The following is a 13,638-nucleotide window of genomic DNA, read 5'->3' as shown; positions in this document are numbered from 1 at the left end:
TCATATTTCATGTTCACCAGTGTTTATTTACTTAATAACAAATATCTTGCTATTATAAAACTAATTCTACTATCATAAAAGACATATTTACTTCAAGTTTCAAGCAGAGAATGCATATACAGTATAACTAACATGAAGGACTCCTCTTCATGAGATTCCCCAACTAATAATTTTTTGTTTATATTAAAATCGATCCCAGTGTTATGTAGTAGAGAAAAATTGAGTTATATCCAGTTTACGTAAAGCTACGAGTGGTCGACAGCACACTTAGATGACGGACCAAACTTACGAAGGTTTTTCTTCTTAGTGTAGCTACCTGAATACCGACGTAGCCGCCACGAAGGCGCTAAGAAGAAAAACATTTGTAGCTAAGAAGAAAAACATTTGTAAGTACCTTCGTGAATCTGGCCCCAGAAAGGTAGGCACCCCGAAACACACCCCTATTCTAGTAAAACTATTGTAACCCAAGACCGAACAAGTGGACAGAACTCTCCAAACGAAAATTAGCAAACGAGCATGTTGTCATCATGTTGCCGCACCGCTGTCTGCACAACCCTCTCTTCCCAGGGAGGGGGAAGGGGGAGCCCTAAACCCACACACCGGCAACCTAACCTTCAGTTCTTGGCTGATGGAAGTCTGGTGCGGTTGTGCTTCTGGCTCCAGTTTTTCGTTACAGTTCTGTGCCTTGTGGTGTGGGCTGTCCCTTCCGGTGGTGCGTGAGCTGGGAGTGAGATTCCACAGTACCCAGGCTGCATGTGCCTAGATTTCCTTTCCCTAGGAGCCCTGTAAGTACTGCCCTTGGGGCTTGGGGCCTCCTTCCACAAGTCACCTCGGGATCTACCTCTGCTGTGCCATTTACTGCTCGGTATTTGGGAACCCTTGGGGTCAGCTGGTTTTTTTTCTTCCCCTTGTTTGTCTCTGGGTAGGGGGTAGCTTTCATCACTGGCAGGGGCATGGGGTACTGCACAGCTTGTTTTCACCAATAACAGCGGCCAGCTCTGTTCCGCCTGGGTACGTTGTCCTCTTGCTGGGTTATTCTTTTGTTTTTGTTTTCTGCCTGGTGGAGAGCTCTGCCTTTATGGTCCCCCTTTGCTGTTCTTGGGGTATTCTATTATATCTGTTTTGGTGGTGCTCCCCGTTTGGCCCCCGTAAGTGGACACGTCCCAGGAGTGCAGCTTTTAGAAATTTGTTTGGTAGACTTGGGTGCCGGTTTGCACTACCCTGCCTGGGCTTCCCTTAGCGTGATACCAAGGCTAAGGGCCCCTGGGAAACCCCATGGGGGCTTCGTGGTCCGATGGATGTGACCCCTGAGTCCCCACTCGCATCTTGCTAGTTTGAAGGTTGCTCTGTCCCCTTGTCTCAGGGTGACACTCACCGGTTTTGCCTCCGCCATGCTGCTTGTTGGGTCGGTGATTGTTTTGACCCGGAGTCGTGGGACGTGTGTTGACTGTACGTACTCCAATTCACCCAGGCTGCTGTGCCTGATATGTGGATGCGGGCGGCTGAGGCATTGCATGCTCAATTTAGGTTGGTTGCTACCCCTGATGCCCCGAAACTGCCCCATTTTGGTTATAGGGACCCGGACTTGGGGGTGTTAGTCACTTTGACTCTGGCTATGATTCTGTCTGCCCCTCCTAGTCCTTTCCCTTCTGTAGTTCATTCACCCCCCCTTTGTTTTGGGCTCCGAAGCCTCTGAGGGTTTCGGAATCAGGGTAGGATTAGTGTTGAGACTGTGGCGGTCTCGGGGGTGTCTCCTTCTGGGGTTGCAGTGGAGGCATTCGAACCTGGTTCTTCTGCTGGAGCTTCTGGGTCTGGCCAGTGGGCCCCCCTTCATTCCTGCTTTTTTGGCAGCTCCCGCCTTTTCTCTGGAGGTGGGAGGTTTGGAGGCCGGCTTGGCCCCGGGTCCTCAGGGCGAGGTTCCCGGGGTTGGCTTGGGGGCCTTGGGCCCCGTTGGACTCCGCCTGGGTTTTTCTGCCCTCTGAGCGGGGCTTGGTATTACAAGGAGAGGGGGGTTCTCTTTCGCTCCCTCCGCGTACAAATTGGATTTGGTGTCCACCCCTCCTCGGGTTCGGTTCTGTGATCCCGCAGGTTCTTCAGTTCCATCTTTCCAGAGGTTTCCGGCTTCCCGGGTCTCGTCTTCTGAGGTGTGGGAAGCCTTGGCGGCTTACCTCCTGCATGACTCAGATTATGCCTTCGTGATGGATCCACGTTCCTTCGTGTACGGCTCTTCTAGTTCGTACTGGGTTCGTTATGAAGTTCCGGAGTCATCCTGGTTGGCAGACTGTCCTCTGGTTCATTCTGGACTTGTCCCATCTGAACCCGTGGGTTTATTGCCCCTCCTTCCGGATGACTACTCTATCCCAGGTCAGTCTTCTGTTGGAGCCGGGCTCTTGGATGGTGTCCCTGGACCTCAAGGTTGCGTATTGGCACATCCCGGTTCATCCGAGGTTCAAGGACTGGCTCGGTTTTGTTGTGGGGTGTCAAGTTTACTACTTTCGTTGTCTTCCCTTTAGGTTTAATATGGCCTCTCGTTTTCACACACCTTACTCGGGTCGTGGTGTCCCGCCTGAGTTTGTTAGGTGTTCGGGTTCTGGCCTACTTCGACGACTGGCTGGTTTGGGCTCCCAGCCAGTCCGCGTGTCTGCTCACCAGGGATTTGGTTCTTTCCCAGCTCGCCGGGTTATTGTTCTTGGTGAACTGGAGGAAGTTCCATCTGGTTCCCTCTCAGGTTCGGTCTTGGCTGGGTCTGGTTTGGGACGCTCGCACTGCTTCTTTGTCTCTGCCTCCAGTGGCTCTGCTTCACCTGTGGTCCTGCCTTCGTCTGTTTCTGAGGGGTTCCCGGGTCACACGGCGGTTGCTCGAGAGTTTGTGCAAGAGCCTGAACTTTGCAACGATGGTCTACCCGCCGGGTCAGGTGTGGCTTCGTTGGCTGTTCTGGTTCCTAAGGGGACATCCCTTCTGCCTCTCTCGTGACCGTTGGGTTCAGCCTCTGGGGGCTTTGTGTCGTTTGCTGCATCAACAATTCAAAGTTTCAGAATACATGGTTTGCAAAGCTAGGAAGCTGAAAAAAGAACAGGGAATACTAACAATTCCTAAGAAAATGCAGGGCAAGTCAGTTCCTGAGGAAGTGAAGAAAAGGGTAGTACAGTTTTTTGAGGGTGAAGAATTTAGTCGAATGTGTTCCGGTAAGAATGGAAAGAAAAAAAGTCATGATCAGTGCACTAAGAAGATGGAGAATGATAATTGGAATTTTTCGATATTGCACCAAGGTATGTAATTTTCAGAGTCCTCTGGCTGAACTAGGAATTCAGATCCCAACCTAAATAAAAGTTACTCTTGTACAGAAAAATCTGCTCTATCCAATGGTGTCATTCAAAACCTAATTGGGAATGATACATATTGAGATATTTTGCCTTGAAAGTTGGCTAGTTTTGCACAAAATTTGTTTTTGGCCAACTTTCATGTGGGCCACCTCTGGACATATGGATACAATAGAGTTGCTATTGCATCACTGCATAATATTGTGCTTGTTATACATCGTTGCAAAAGATCATGGCATTTAGATCTTTTGTTAATGAGTAAGTAGTCTCCAAATTGGGGTCCAAATTTCTCACGACAAAAATTTGGCAGTGATTTTAGCATGGATTGGTAGCTGAATGGCTACCCCAAACATCGTAGGGTAGGACTAGTTGTCCTGGTATGCCAAATTTCACACCTCTCTGGGCACTAGACGTGATTTGATAAAGGGTCAAAGTTGGCCCTGTTTACGATATGTACGCATTAACGGGATGAGAGCCCATTGAACATGGACCTATTATTTAAGAACCAAAGCAGATTGAGCTCTAATATTTTGCACATTTTCATTTGGGGTCCTAGGGCTACCTTTATTACAAAATTTCATTAGATTTAGAAAGGGTTGAGTGTGAGGCCTTTGGTGAATTCACATGGAATGACCCATTTGCTGGTGGACAGGATGCACGTTTTTGATCACCCACAAGCTGAGTACAGTATATATTTACCTTAATGCACAAAATTGTTTTCCAGATAAGGTAGTTACAAAATGCAATTTATCTTTCTAAATAATGTCATGAACTATGTTTCAGAGTGTTTACTCAACATACAATTGGGGTGATGATGTGCCAATTTAAGCAAGGGCAAATTCTCAAGACAATTGGTTGGCTCAACTCTAGAAATATTTGGACATCTTTAACAGTGAATACAGACAAAAAAATATGGTACAGTCCAGACAAGAAAAGAAGAGAATCATGGAATGCACCAGAAGAAAGGTACTGAATATCACCAGAACACAATGTATTGTACTGCATATCAATCATTAGATGTCCTTACTTGACTATAAAGTTCAGTTTTTTGCTTTAGCTGAACAGTTTTGAACAACAACAACAACAATGTTTTGAACCTGTGTGAAACATTTGTATAACTTCCATTTATAAATTATTAAGTGATACCCTGTCACAAGAGCTAGTTTTTTCTTAGACATCTTAATACCATAATGATTGACATACTGTACTATGTTGATATATACTGTTAATAATATGTTGCAGAGAAATAATCCACAAGGATGAGTGGCAGGGCGTGTTTCATCATTTTATGCCCAAAAAAGGCATCAGTCCTGATGTAGTGCGTGCATTGCAAAAAGGCATTGATCTTCGTCCATCAGCAATTAAAAATTGGTTCAAAACTCAGAAACATAATTATAAAGTAATAGATCAGAGGTAAGCAATTCTGCATTTTTTTGCATGGGCGTATTTCATTGTGTGGATGTGTAGGTGCATTCTTTTACATGCCTAATGCCATGACAACTCTTACCTCTTTCACTACAATGCTTAACCTGCAAAATTACAAAAAAATAGGCATTATCTATGATATTTTACTTTTCTGTGGGGAGCCCCTATGGCTCCCCAGACTTACCGGACTGATATGTATGTATTAGACTGTGGCATCAGTCGCTCGGAGTTCTTAGCTACCGGGGACCACGAGCGAGACCCTGGCCCCCCTCAAAGAGGTACGAGGAGCAGTGACCCATGGAAACCCTCATGTATTTGGACGCATTCCATGTCTGCCATCGGGCTGGGGAGGAGTTAACTTGGGGGGGCTTGGGCCCCGTTTGAATCCTCTTGGGTGTTGTTACCCATGGTGCAAGGTTTGTTGTTACTGGGGTAGGGGTTTTCCTATCCCCTCTCCCTGTGCAAATTTGATATGAGTTCGGCTCCTCCCCGGGTTCGGTTCTAGGTTCCCTTAGTTTCTTCGGTTCCCTCTTTCCAGAGGTTTTTGGCTTCCAGCATCCCACATAGGGAGGTGAGGGAGACCATTGCAGCTTGCCTCCTGCGAGACCTGGATTAAGCCTCGATAATGGATCCTTCTTCTTTTGAGTTTGGCTTCTCTTTTCCTTACTGGGTACGTTACGAGGTGCTGAAGTCTTCCTGGCTGGCAGACTGCCCTTTCTTTTCGTTAGGGGCATGGCACGCGTTCTGTCAGACCCGCACACTTGAGTGGCGAAAGTTGACTATGGTCGTTCAGGGGGGGGGGGGGGGCGGCTCTGAGTTGGAGCACCTCAATGCGTGCTTGTTCGCCCATGCTTCCTCGCGATGTCGGCCAGGTACAGCTTTGCGTGCAGGTTCCTTCCCTTTCAGTGTCCATGGTGGCTGAGGATTTGCACACCCATGGGCATTTGACTTTGGTTTTGTGTTTCTTTTCCGTCTTGGAGCTGTCTTCCGACTGGCTCGAGGAGGATGTGGACGAGTCATTCTGGAGTGGGTATGCTTGGGCGTGGTCGAAACGATGGCATCCCTCAGGTGGGTGTCCTGCCTGTTTCTAGTTCTCAAACGGGACTGTGCAGATCTGCGGTTCATTCTGGACCTGTCCCATCTGAATCCCTGGGTCTTTTCCCCCTCCTTTCAGACGACTGCTCTGTCCTAGGTCCAGCTACTTTTGGAGCCGGGCACTTGGATGGTGTCCCTGGACCTCTGGGACGAATATTGGCATGTCCTGATTCATCCGGGGTTCAGGGACTGGCTCGGTTTTGTTTTGAGCGGCAGGGTTACAGCTTTCATTGCCTTCCATTCGGCTTAAATCTAGCGCCTATCGCATTTTTACATGCCTTATCCGGGTCGTGGTGACCCGTTTGCTTCTGTTAAGTGTTCAGGTTCTGGCTTACCTCGATGACTGACTGGTCTGGGCTTCCAGCTGGTCTGTGTATCTGCTCGCCAGGGATTTGGTTCTTTCCCAGCTCACCGGGTTCGGGTTCTTGGTGAACTGGAGGAAGTCCCATTTGGTTCCCTCTTAAATTTGGACTTGGCTGAGTCTTGTGTGGAACTCTCGGACTGCTTCCTTGTTTCTCCCTCCAGCAGCATTGCTGCGGCTGCAGTCCTGCCTTCGGCTGTTTTTGGATGGCACCCAGGTCATTCGTCAGTTGTTCGAGCAGCTGTGCAGGAGTGATCGGATCTGGCTGTTCTGGTTTCTTCGGGGACGTCCCTTCTGCCACTCTCGCGATCGCTGGGTTCAGACCCCGGGGGCCTTGCATCGGCTGCTGCATCGCCAGCTGTTTATTTAGGCTTTTTGGGGTTTAGTGCTGTGGTGCCTACCTGAGCCTTCACTCGATGTATTCGGATATGAGACATCTCTCAGCTTCATGCTCTCCTCCAGCGCAGGGGTGTCTGCTCTTTTGGTCCTGGTGGTCATTTTGTCCGTTTGCAGCCATCTCCTTCTTAGGCCTGGGGTGTATCATGGTTTGTGTCCGGTTGCAGCTCTTCACCATTACTTGCCTGCCACAGCCTCTGTGGAAGGGGACGTGCTTTGGGTTGACCGGGTTTCCCTTCTTCCCTGTTCCAGGGCGCAGGTCTCCCAGGTTGTCTTCAGGATTATTCGGTCCATCCAACATGTTGTCTATCCCCGTGCCCACGACGTTCACAAGTTCGCGGCTTTGGCTGCTGTTTTTGGTAACATGTCTTGCGCTGACATTCGGGCATGGGGATTTTGGAGGTCGAACAGGGTCCTGGCCACGCTGTTTTTCATTAATGTTCCTGGCCCTTCTCGGGGTTGTGTAGCCTTGGGTTGCAGGTTGCAGCCAGTTGTCTCGACTTCACATTGAGGAGCGAGTGGCGGGCGCCTCCCGGGTAAGTCCCTCTTTTCCTTTATCTTTGGTTATGTAGCTTTTGGGAAGCTGAAGGGGCTCTCCACAGAAAACCTGCTTTGAATGGAATGAAATGCCATTTTCTGGGTGAGACCCGGAGCCCCCCCCCCCCCCCCCCCCCGGCATCCCTCCCTCCCTCCCTCTGGTAGGCGTTTTTTTCGCGTTTTTGATATTCAGCTTTTAAACGGGTTGGGTAGCCAGTGCGGGAGGTTTGGGGTTCCCGCTTCCCCTTCCAGGGGAAGGGGGAGCTGCGCAGACAATGGTGTGGTGGTTGTGGTGTGCAAGCATGCTTGTTTGCTTGTTTTCTGATTGGGGAGTTCTGTCTGCTCGTTCAGTTTGCAATTTTTAACCAGCTCTAGTTTTTGGGATTCCTACCTTTCTGGATGCCTGACCTGGTAGATGGCAGACATAAACTGCTTCCAACTAAATAGGGGTGTCTATAGGCCATTGTTCCTCGTGCCTCTCTGAGGGGGGCCAGGTTCTGGCTCGTGGTCCCCAGTAGGCCAAAAATTCTATCGATTGACTGTTACCACAGTCTAATATATACAAATCAACCCGGTATAGTGCAGGAGAGCCTCTGGGTCTCACCCAGAAAATGGCGTTTCATTATATTCAACTCTATTTTTTTTTCCACAAAATAACTTTGTATTATATTACGGGAAAATAAGGTAATAATTCCCAATGTTTTATTGTACAATATTAGCAGTAAGTTTTAAGGAACATCTGGTCATAATTAGCCCTCTTGTCAATACAGTATTGACATGATGACAGTGAAGTAAAAAAACAACTACAGCAACACAATTATGTACTGTAAGTAGAAATATTGTGTGTATTATATTGGAACCCAAAGTCTATGTAGTGGAATCCCTTTCCTGGTTGGTTTGGAATACTAAGGCATGACTCATTCGATACTTGGTACTTGCTACAAGTGGCCTCTGCTTCCCAATAATAACTTTGGGTTGAGCATTGTGTAATCAGTTGCAGGCTACTGCATGTCTGCTTGAGTTTTTTTTGCTATTTTATGTGCAAAGAATCGGAAAAATATTTGGACAAGGTCTAGATCATATGATCATTTGATCATATTTATTTTTGTTTATTTTCTTTTCTAGCATTATTATATTTTGGTCCTCTAACTTAGCCCCTGTAGCTTAGTCATCTTAGTTCAGGTACTGGTCATGTTGCAGATGTCTTTATCTTTTCAAGTTTCTTTTCTGTGGGGAAACCCTGTCGGCTCCCTGGAGCTATTGGATTGATATTAGCTAATATTAGTACGGGATTTCAGTAATATGGAGTTGTCATGCCTACCGGGGACCACTAGCCAGAACATGGTCCCCCCCTCAGAGAGGCAAAGGGATCAAAACTCATGTATGAAAGTATTCATGTCTGCCATTGACCGGGGTTGAGTACCCAGAAAGGTAGGCACTTCAGGCACCGTCAGTTTGTCGACTGAAGCTATACGGGGTGGAAGTCTGCTCTGGTCTCAATTGCCTAATTGGCTTCACCCTGTTGGTGTTCCCTGCTGTGCATTGGCAGTGGCCAGAAGTTTGTACCAAGGGCTGCATGAGCTTAGGGAACTCACAGGGCCCTTCCCTTAGTGCCCTGTGAGTTCACCCCTTGGGGTTCAGAGTCCTCTTCTCTGGGTCCTTTGGGTCCCCATTGCCATAGAGGTAGCACCTACTTGGCTTTCAGCCTCGCCCTTGGGGTTAGCTTAAGTCTTGGTACTTTAGTTTGGCCCTGGGTAGAGAGTGGTTATTGCTGGTTGGGGGCACTTTGCTGCCCAGTTTGCATGATTGCGGCGGCCGTGACTCTGGTCTCCGAGTTGTGGGACTTCCTCGGGGTTCCTTTCCTACTTTTAGTTTTCTTTTGCCCGTTGGGAGACTGCCGGGGTTCCTATTAGGTGATTGGGTATCGGAGCAGGGTTTAGCTGGGGATGAGAGGGGCAGCTCAGGGGTTTTGATCCTGCCTGGGATTTGGGCGGGGTCTGCTGTTGCAAGGTTCGGGGTTTTCGTACCCCCCTTCCTTATACGAATTTGACATGGGGTCGGCTCCCCGCCGAGTTTGTTTCCGGGTTCCCTTGGGTTCCACGGTTGTGTCCTTCCTGAGGTTTTCTACCTCTCGAATGTCCTCTGTGGAGGTTCGGGAGCCCTTTACTGTATACCTTTGTTTTCGTTAGTGGCATGGCATACGTTTTCTTGTTCCTGCACGTTTGAGTGGTGGGAGCCCACTATGGTGTTGCAAGTGTACCTCATGGGTGCATTTGAGCATCTAAATGCGTGCTTGAACTCTTCTGTGCTTCCTCATGAGGTTGGTTTGCTCCAGTTGCATGTCCAGGTCCCTTCCCTTTCGGCTGCTTTGGCTGTGGAAGATCTTTGGACTTGCGGGCTTTTGGTCTCGGTCCTTCGCTTCTTTTCCCTTCTCGAGCTGTTATCAGACTGGCTTGTGGAGAATGTAGAGGCGTTGCCTGCCGGGTCGTCATCTGCCACATTAACTTCAGTGGCCTGGGCGTCTGCGGCGTTGCTTAAGCTGTTCGTGCCTCTCCTCCGGGAGGCTGTGTCCTTGTTTTATGCTTCTTGCCTCGCGTGTTAGTAGGCTGTTTTCACTCTCTGTAGATTCTGCTTACGCCCTGGCTCTTAGAATTTCATCTCTGTTTTGTCCTCAGTTGTTTGCGGACTTGGTTGTGTCTCAGTTTCTCTAAGCGGCTTCAGCTAGTTGCCGCCCTCTTTCGGATATGTTGGTTGTCTGGGGTGCGTGTGTTCTCGTGCTTCCCGAAAGGGTTGGGCCAAATTTTGTGTTAGGGCGTCAGGCTTACTGCTTTTGTTGCCATCCTTTTGAGCTGAATCTGGCACCTCACATTTTCACGCGTCTTACCCGTATTGTGGTGGCCCGTCTGCATCTTCTAGGTGTTCGGGTTACTGCCTACCTTGACGACTGATTGGTCTGGGCTCTCAGCCAGTCTATGTGTTTGCTTGCCAGGGGTTTGTTTCTTTCCTAGCTTGCCAGGTTCTGGTTCCTGATGAACTGGAGAAAGTTTCATCTGGTTCTGTCTCAGGTTGGGACTTAGCTGGGCCTTGTCTGGGATTCCTGAACAGCGTTCTTGTCTCTCCCTCAGGCAACATTGCTGTGACTGCAGTCTCGCCATCATCTGTTTCTGAAGGAGTCCCAGGTCACTCGGTGGTTGCTCGAACAGCTTTGTGGAAGTCTGAACTTCGCTGTGATCGTTTACCCGCTGGGTTGGGTTTGATTACGGCGTCTGTTCTGGTTCCTTCGGGGCTGTCCATTCCGCTGTTCTTGGGATCGCTGGGTTCAGCTTTCAGGAGCCTTGTGTTGGCTGCTGCGTCGCTGGCTTCTTCTTTGTGCTTTTCGGGGATTCGATTCCTTGGTGCCTTCCGGAGCCCTGCCTCAATGTGTTCACTGATGCCTTCTCTCTTGGCTGGGGTTTTGTAATCAGTGTTCACCAAGCTGGCCAGGGGCGGTGGTCTCTGTCCTTCGGTGGGCTCACAGTACGGTGTGGGAATTTGCTCGTGTGGCTTACACTGCGTTGGATTCAGCTCGCTCAGTGCTCTATGATCCGGCTCCATTCGGACTGCGCTCTGGTGGTTCATTGTCTGAACCGAGGGGAGGAGTCTCTGCAGTCAGTGGCTCTTTGGGGCTGGTTGCTTCAAGTGGCTCTTCTGCTGAGTTTTGTGTTTCGCTCTCCGTGCGGTTCATATCAGAAGTTTATCCAACATCCTGGCAGATGGCCTGTCAAGGTTCACTTGTTCAGTTGGCTCTGCCGGACGCTCATGCCCCCGGAGGTGGGCTTTTTTGCGTCAGGGTGGTTGAGGTGTCTCCCCGTCTATGTGGCACCCTTCCCCGACTGTGAGGCCGTCGCAGTAGATGCTTTTCGGCAGGACTAGTCGTGGTTGGATTACCTGTACCTCTTCCCCACCAATTTAGCTGTTGCTTCGGGTTCTTGCTCAGCTTGAGTCCTGTCGGGGGAGGGTTCTACTTCTGGCCCCATGGTGGCCGGCCAAGCCTTGGTTTCAGGCACTGCTTGCTCGGTGTCCAAACCCGGTGCGTTTTCCGCTTCTTATGCAGATCAGGCCAGTGAGGTACTTTGCTGGTTCGCTCTACTCTTCCGCATTTCGTATCTGGAGTTTCTGACGCGGGTATATCACCATTTGTATGATGACTGGGTGACTTCTCTAATGGTGTCCCATCTGCGATCTTTTTCTCGGCGGCAGTATGAAGTCTCTTGGTGGTCTTGCCATTTCCTTTCCCTGCGTAGGTTGTCTTCAATCTCGGATCATGCTGTATTGACTTTTCTCTCTAGGCTCTTTCAGGACAAGCATCTTATGCCAAATACTGTCGCCTCGTATCGTGAAGAGTTAGTGGAGCCGCTCCAGCTTGTATTCTGGGTGAATGTCACTTTGGCTCCATTTCGCAAGCTTTCTTGTACCTTTTTCCACCTCCAGCCTGCTCATGCACCGCCCGAGCCATCCTAGTCTTTGGACTGGGTGCTCTCCTTTCTGTCTTTCCCTTGCTTTGTGATGGCCCCTTCGGTCCAAGACTGTGTCCAGAAAGCTTTTTTCTTGTTGGCTTTGACTTCTGGGGGTCGGGTTGGGGAGCTTCATGCTCTCTTCCGGTGCAGAGGCTTTTGCTCTTTTGGTCCTGGTGGATGTTTTGTTCATTTGGAGCTGTCTCCTTTTCTGGGGAAGAACGAGACAGCAGGCTTCCAGAGGGGTCTGTGGGTTATTGATGCTTGGTTGGTCAGGTCAGGGGTGCATCATGTTTTGTGTCCAGTTGCGGCTTTACATTGTTATCTGGGCACCTCGGTTTCTGTGTCCGGGGACATTCTATGGGTTGACCTGGTTTCTCTTATTTCCAGTTCTAGGGCTCGGGTCTCTCAGGTTGTCCACAGGGTTATCAAGTCTAGCCAGCCTGTGATCTACCCTCGCGCTCATGATGTTCATAAGTTCGCAGCTTTGGCTGCTGTGTTTGGTAATATGTCTTGGGCTGACATTCAGGCACGGGGATTTTGGAGATCAAACAGGGTTTTGCCTGCCTGATATCTTGTTAATGTGCTGGGCCCTCAGCGGTCTTGTGTTGCCTTATCTCGGTGGTTGCAGACAGTTGTCTCGTCTACATTGAGTTGTGTGGTGCAGCTGCCTCCCAGGTAAGTCCCTATTTTTCTGCTCATTGGGTAGTTAGCTCCAGGGATCCGACTAGACTCTCCCACAGAAAACCAGCGTTGAATATAATGTAACAGCATTTTCTGGGTAGAGCCCCAAAAGCTACCTGGCAAGGTCAGTGGGTTTTGTTTCCATTTTTTATAAGCCTCCAAACTGACGGTCTGACTGCCAGCTCCATGGGCTGGGTCCTCCCTCTCCTCCTGACGGGGGTGGGGGGAAGGGGGTGTTTCAGTGCAAATGAGCAGCGTGTGGTATGATGACATGTTGCTTGTTAGCTTGTTTTTCTTTGGGGAAGTTTCTAGCCTCTGTTCGGTCTCGGGTTGCAATTTTTCTACCAGCAGGAGTCTGTTTTCAAGCGCTTACCTATTTGGATGCTGAATCCCAGTCGATGGCAGACATGATTATTTACATACATGAGAGTTTCATAGGCCATTGCTCCCTACTCCTCTCTGAGGGGACCATGTTCTGGCTAGTGGTCCCCAGGTAGGCATGATAACTCCATATGACTGAAGCCCCTTACTAATATTAGCTAATATCAGTCCATTAGCTCCAGTGAGCCTCCATGGGCTCTACCTACCAAGAAAATAGAGCTAGCTCTTATATAAATTCATCAATGTTTGTATCACACCTTGTATGTATGTACTTTACCTGAATAAACATTTGAATTTTGAATTTTGAATTTGAAAATGGTGTTTCATTACATTCAACGCTGTTTCCTGGAGGGAGCCCCTACGGCTCCCCAGAGCTATCCAGGCTGATATGGATATCCTAACTATTTTGCATCAGTCAATGTGGGTGGCGTTCTAGGCCTACCAGGGACCATGAGCCAGAACCTGGCCCCCTCACAGAGGCACGAGGAACAATGGCCCATAGAAATGCACATGTGATTTGGAGCATTCTATATCTGCCATCGACCGGGACAGGCACCCAGAAAGGTAAGCGCCACAAAACAAATCCCTATTCTGGTTAAAACAACAAAAATCGCCAACGAGTGGCCAGAACTCCCCAAAAGAAAAACGAGCAAACAAGCATGATGTCACACGAGCCGCGCCACATGTCTGCGCAGCTCCCCCCGTCCCCAGGAGGGAAAGGGGGAGCCCCAAACCTTCGCGCTGGCGATCCACACCTCAGTTCCTTGGCTGATGGGATCGTGCACAGTCGTGTGGCTCCAGCTCCAGTCTTCTTCAGTACTGTCATTGTTTTCAGTGCTGCTTTTCCGTTGGTCGTGCAAGCTGGGAGTATTATTCTCAGGTACTCGGGCTGCATGTGCTTAGGGTTACCTTCCCTGAGTGCCCTGTAAGTACCACCCTTGGGGCT

General features: G+C 49.3%; 1 protein-coding gene across 3 annotated transcripts in view; it reads left to right on the top strand.

Annotated features, from left to right (window-relative positions):
- The window catches only part of LOC123757992 (distal membrane-arm assembly complex protein 2), a 57,860-nt gene that overhangs the window by 7,013 nt on the left and 37,209 nt on the right, over positions 1-13,638 (top strand). For all 3 annotated transcript variants that reach the window (XM_069338937.1, XM_045742077.2, XM_045742076.2), the window contains 2 exons: positions 4,104-4,286; positions 4,563-4,733. In XM_069338937.1, coding sequence (XP_069195038.1) covers positions 4,132-4,286; positions 4,563-4,733 — 326 coding nt within the window. In that variant the 5' untranslated portion in view covers positions 4,104-4,131. The remainder of the gene's footprint in view (positions 1-4,103; positions 4,287-4,562; positions 4,734-13,638) is intronic.

This window comes from Procambarus clarkii, chromosome 40, assembly GCF_040958095.1.
Source record: "Procambarus clarkii isolate CNS0578487 chromosome 40, FALCON_Pclarkii_2.0, whole genome shotgun sequence".
Taxonomy (NCBI): domain Eukaryota; kingdom Metazoa; phylum Arthropoda; class Malacostraca; order Decapoda; family Cambaridae; genus Procambarus; species Procambarus clarkii.
Note: the sequence above shows the minus strand (reverse complement) of the source record. Positions and strands in the feature narration are given on the sequence as shown.